General features: G+C 48.4%; 1 protein-coding gene across 2 annotated transcripts in view; it reads left to right on the top strand.

Moving 5' to 3' along the window:
* The first annotated feature begins 824 nt into the window (after positions 1-824).
* The window catches only part of AJAP1 (adherens junctions associated protein 1), a 270,071-nt gene continuing 264,895 nt past the window's right edge, over positions 825-6,000 (top strand). For both annotated transcript variants that reach the window (XR_002322171.2, XM_020975313.2), the window contains exon 1: positions 825-906. Coding sequence is in view for 1 of the 2 variants with exons in the window: in XM_020975313.2 (XP_020830972.1) it covers positions 878-906 (29 nt within the window). In the remaining variant the exon portion in view is untranslated. The remainder of the gene's footprint in view (positions 907-6,000) is intronic.

Here is a 6,000-nt window from a genome sequence, read left to right as displayed (position 1 = left end):
CCGACGGGCGGACTCTGCAGTCTGCAAACCCCTCTTTCCCCTCTTCCACTCGGACTCGAACTCGACTGTTCACCAGTCCGCGAGCAAAGTCCTTCTCTTCGTCCACTTTTGCAGGCGCATCGGGCTCCCCAGCCTTGGCAGACTCCCTAGGTCCAGGGGAGAGGGATCCCACCCCTTAGGAAAAGCTGCGAACTCCCGGAGCCAGCTCTTCTTGTCCTTTCTTCCGCCCTCCGCCACGCATCTCTCTCTTCTCTACGTGGGGCTCAGGCTGAAACCCAGAACAACAAAACGCAGATCTCTCCCGACCGCTGCCTTTTCTCCTTTTCCCTCCCTCCCTCTTTCCTCTTTTTTTTTTTCCTTTTCCTTTGGAGGAAAGATCCGTGGGCGCCTCAGAAACTACAGACTCTCCTAGAGACCACTTCGGAGCTAAAATAGATTCAGGGACGTGGGGTCTCCCTCGCCTCTCCGAACCTCCTCCCCATTCTCCAGTCAGCTACTGAAAGAACCAAAAACAACCCCCAGACAAACCCAGGACCGTTTCGGGGAAGGGAATGTGGTGGTTTTGAGAAGAGAAACCCCTTTTCTCGCCCCCAACTAATCTATGCAGCTATGTCTTCATTTATAGGCGCTTCTGCCTGGTCTAGGCTTCCCAACAGCTGAGACGCGCCCAGGACTGGGATGGAGCACTGCGCGGCGACTCTCTGATCCTACCTCCCGGCAGCCCAGGGAGCTAGACGAGGGAGCGGAGCCGCCAGACGGACCGCGGCGGGCGCGGACACTCGCAGCGAGTCGGGTCGGGGTGCTGGGGGTGGGGGGGCGGGAGGCGCCGATGGACGGGGAGATGAAGGTCTGAGGCTCGGTTCTGTGAAACGTGACCATGTGGATTAAACAGCTCTTAGGAATCAGGTGAGAAGTCCGGTGTGTGTGTGTGTGTGTGTGTGTGTGTGTTGTGTGTGTGTGTGTGTGTGTGTGTGTGTGTGTGTGTGTGGTGTGTGCGCGCGCGTCCGTTTGGGAGATCTTGGGCAGGACTTTAATTAACGATCCATAAAGACTAGGCAGAAGATCGCTCTGCTGTCTTCCTTCTTTCTTCCTAGTGTCCGCCGGGGGCTTCTTGCCTAATGTCACACCAAACGGGGAGGAGGGGAAAGCAGATCACTGAAGATCTGAGCCCCGTTCTTAGGGGACTCGCTGCTCTCTCAGGCTCGGCCAGAGGCGAGGACGAACTAGAGCCCTTGAGGTAGCAGCTCCCGATTCTCCCTCAGTCGGCAGCGCAGTGTCCTGGCCGGCCGCCCCAGCCAGGCTCCTCTCCTGCTAGTCCGGTGTCACCTACCGGAGGGTCACTTACCCGCGGCCCCTGGGATCTGGGGGATGGAACAAGCTGGGCTGAGAAGCCAGGGCTCCCAGCTCTCCGGAGCGCACTCCGGAAGGAGTTACTAAATTCAACACCAGACCACCAAGCGCTTGCCTAGGCGGCCCCCAGACCCTAAGCAGGGGACCCTTTCGTAGCCCAGCCTTACTCGGAGCAGAGGCATGGAGCCGCCCTAGGTCACATGGGTGCGCATAGCTGTGGGCCCCCGGAACCCATCAGGCAGAGGAGTGAGCACTGTAAGACGTGTATGCAATCCCCCGGAGACGAATAGGGCAGGGGAAAGCAGGGGCCGGGCATGCAGTGGCGTGTGATTCCCAAGCCACTTATCCACCTGCGTGGACACCCGCGGAGGTGAGGGCAGGGACCTCCGCTGAGATCGCTGGAGTTAGCCAGGGCGCGGAGGACCCCGCTGCCTACGAGCAGAGCCACGGCTGGTTTCTGCTTCCGTGGCAAACTTTGTGCTATATACCCCAGTGGCAAGGCTAGCCGCCTGCGTCCGGCTCTCCTGTGTTAGACACTCGCAGTGGGGGAGGGCTCAGGTCCGGAAAGGCCAAGTCTCATCTAGCACCAAGGGTAGGGCCTAGGGACGCGGCCGCAGCCGGCAGCCCTCGGAACCCGTCGGTGCGGAGCCCGGCGCGCGCCTCTGTGCCAGGCTGAGAGAGTGCGAACCCTGGCTGAGGAGGGCGGGGGCGGAGGCGGAGGCTGAGGCATAGGCATGCAAGCCAACTTGTCCTTCCGCGGTTTGTCCACTGGGATGCACTGCACTCCCGCTTTGGGGAGAAAAACCACGAGGAGGAAGGATGCTGAGATGGAAACACTGCCCTGTCCTTCCCTCCCCCCACTCCGCCCAAACCAAACTGGTAGCGGGGTGGGGGGCAGGGGGACTGTACCCACGGTAGACTCTGATTTGGGGCGAGATTTTGAGAAAATGGAAAGAAAGGGGTTGGGGTAATTCCTAGGATATTCAAGCTGCTCTTTTCATTTTCGAAGATCCAGGCTCCCCCCCCCCCGGAATTTATTTAAATGCCATCATGTCCATAATAATAATGACAATTGTATATATATATTATATATATATATATATATATATATACATATATATATACACACACACACATATATATATATATATATATATATATATGTATATATATGTATATATATATGAAGCTTCCCTTTTTTCTCATTCCTCTGCCTAGTGCCCCTCCCAGGGGTCTGGTTGAAGCAGGAATTTCATTCGCTCACTTGGGTTTCTAAGAGTTAAATAATGAAGCCGATTGGATTGAGTATTGGCTGGAAGAGGAATCAATACTGCTGCGAGCTGCTAGATAAGGAGGCAGACATTGGGGAGGGCTGGTCCAGGGCAGGAGACACACTGGAGTTACTTGTTTCCTCTGTCCTCATTATCAAACAGTATCCTAATTCATGGTTTATTTTGTTAGATGTTGCTATACTTTCTATCTCGTAATGGCTGAGGTCTCTCCCCAAGTCCCAGAGGTTCTGGATCTGGGGAAAGAAGCTGATTATCCAACCTTCATCTCATTCCCATTTTGTCTTTTCTGATTGACATTCCCCTAGCCAGTAATCCATGCATTTTTGCTTACACTTGGGAAGTTCTTTGGAGTGAAGTTCTATTTAGGATTGTTAAACTGCTAGATCAATGTACCTCTGCATTTTTACAAGGAGAAAAGAAAGCTGGTGTGGTGGTGGTGGTGGTGGTGGTGGTGTGTGTGTGTGTATGTGTGTGTGTGTGTGTGTGTGTGTGTGTGTGTGTGTGTGTGTGTGTGTGTGTGTGTGTGTGTGTGTAGAGGGACATGTAATTCATTCGGATGTTGGGTGGGTCTATTTGTTTTGAAACAACACTTCTAATGTACATGCTAAGTGAGAAAATTGGGGGTTTTACTTTAGAGAATGGGACTTTGGCATCGTTTTTGAGAACATCTCTAAGGCTTTCAGAAAGGACATATTTTCTTCCCAGTTTCATCTAAGGGATTGTTGTTGAATCCAAGGATGGGTTTCAGCTTGCCTGAATGCTGACATCCTGAGATAATATAAATGCCATTTTCCCATCATCTTTCAGTGAACCAAGGTTTGCAATAGACATATGTGCCTATTTAAATACTAACTGGGAATCTATTGTGTGTCAAGGTCACAAGAGGCATTTTTACAGATGAAATGGGTTTGTGGTTAGCTAGCTAAGATTTTTTTAACCCCCTTTTTTGGAGCAATGCCTCTGCTCACCAGGATAATATTGTAAACCCACCCACCCCCAGCCCAAGTGGTGGTCAAGATAGAGTCAGCAAAGCATGGAGAGAGATAATGAACTGATGTCTCTGATGGATGGCTCAGCTCTCCCTGTACTGTTTGGCTCCAGTTTCTAGGATAGAGCAGTTTGAGGAGTTGATGGGATTAGTTGGTTTGTGACCTATGAGCTGAAGCATAAGCATAGGAAAGATCCTGAAGGAGGAGGAGGAGGAAAGGGAGGAAGGGGAGGAGGGAGAAGAGGGGAGGAAAGGAGGAGGGAGAAAAGGCGAAAGAGGCGGCTTGAGGATTGAATCTTTTCAGAGCTAAGCTGTTTTACTGCCATTAAAAACAAAACAAAACAAAACAAAACAAAACCTCTAGAAACTTCCCACCAATTCTAATCAAGCAACCTCTCCAGAACTGCTTGGTGAGTCTTAATTTGATTTGGAATGCTCTTTATTTGTTTACTCAGTTTGGGGTAGGGAGCTTATCCAGGGACTTAGGAGCTCTTCTGGGCCTTTGCTCCTATTTGTGAAGGGAATCTTTAGCTTTAGATGCCAGACAATTGAACAAATATCCTTGAACAGGTAAATCGCATAGATCTTATTCTAGACCTAATCTTTCAGCCTAACACCTTTATTTTAGAATGGGAACTGGCTATATTCCCCCAATATGTCCAGATACTTTTCTGATGGATGCTTAATTTCCATCCCAGAATAAGTATCCTTTCCCCAGGGGAATTTCTGTGGAGAAAAATAAAACCTTTGGATAACCTGTGGGTGGGAACACTGGTTTGGAGGTTCCTGTAATGACAAAACTAGAAATGATTGAGTTCTGGGCATCACCACTATTCTCCACAAACCTAGATAGCAGCTGGCATTGTAAAGCTTGACTTTTAGTCTTTGAATCAAGTGTTCCTTCCATAAATATCCTCATCCCAGTAAATCCAGGCTGTCTCCCATCCTAGCTGTTTCTGATGCTGCTGGAGGGGAAATTGATCACAACCACAATCCATCTAGTGCTACAGGTAATACTATTTACCAGTGGACAATCCTCCTTGGATAAAGCTCACTTTTATGCAGCAACTAAAGCTGGTTCCCATTTCTTTCCCTCCTTGCGGCCCCAATCCTCCTTCCTGGGCTCCACCTGGGAAATTGTTGCTAGGCAAGGGAGATATATCATTTTCTCAAGAGATGAAAAAGAGTGAAATTCCTTCTAGAGCTTTTCTTATCATCTGTCTTTTATTAGGTGGATTCAATAAAGGACAAAGCTCCATTCAAAGCTCTGAAGGTCTTTTAGATTCTCTCTCTCTCTCTCTTTCTCTCTCTCTCCACCCTGGCTGTTGGTATTTGGGATGGTGGTGGAGCAGGCTTCATGTATTTTCATATCAAGCAACACTGACCTGGGGTTCAGTAATGTCACTTGCCATGGCTTATGGATTAGAGGTTACAAGATGTCTTCAGACTATATTTTGGGGAAAATAAGGGGTATATTGTATCTCAACCATGTCAATAAAAATTATACCCTATATCATCCTGTGGGCAAATACAAAATTGTCTATATCCAGTGGCCGGCCATCTGCTAAGCTTCTGTACCATGTTTGGGGTTAGAGAACAGTCATCTGTTTAAAATAAGTAGTTGCTAAATTTTCTTCAAAGGGTAACAAGTCAGCAGAGACCAAACTGATGTAAAGATTAGCACTGAAAGCCAAATATATCTTTGATCTAGATTTTTTGTGTTTGAAGTCTGGCTCGAGAGGGTTTCATCTTCTTTAATGCCAATTAGACAAAAAATGGCATGGCTGCAAAAGAATTGCTGCTGGTCAAATGAAGCAATCCAATTAAACCTGGGGCGGGGTGGAGAGCACTATATTTGAGGGCCAAAGGACTGGGTTCTAATTCCAACTTTATTGTGGACAAGTCACTTAATAACTCTGGGCCTCAGGTGATGCAGTTACTAAGAGTCCTGGACATAGAGTCAGGAAGATGTGAGTTCCAATTCTGCCTCACACGTTTACTGGCTCAGTGACACTGGGAAAGTCACTTCTGTCTGACACAGTTTCTTCATCTGTAACACAGGGATAATGATAGTACCTAGCTACCAAGGTTGTTGTGAGGACCTAATGAGAAACTCTACATTTTTCAAATACCATGTAAATGCTAGTTGTTATTAAAACAAAGAGAGGGGCTGTTGGCCTTACTGTGTGCATGTGCACTCTTGCTATAGAATGTAAATTCCTTTATGTCTGGAAGCTCTCCTTCTCTTTCCCCTCCCCTCTGCTTGTCTTTTCATCATTGCATCCCAGTGCATAGCATAGTACCAGTCACATATCATTCTCTTAATAAATGCTTCTTCCTTGACTGGTTATTGAAGCCTCCATCAATAAC

The sequence above is a fragment of the Phascolarctos cinereus genome, unplaced genomic scaffold (assembly GCF_003287225.1).
Source record: "Phascolarctos cinereus isolate Bilbo 61053 unplaced genomic scaffold, phaCin_HiC Scaffold_726;HRSCAF=1367, whole genome shotgun sequence".
Taxonomy (NCBI): Eukaryota; Metazoa; Chordata; class Mammalia; order Diprotodontia; family Phascolarctidae; genus Phascolarctos; species Phascolarctos cinereus.
This window is presented reverse-complemented; position numbering and strand designations above follow the sequence as displayed.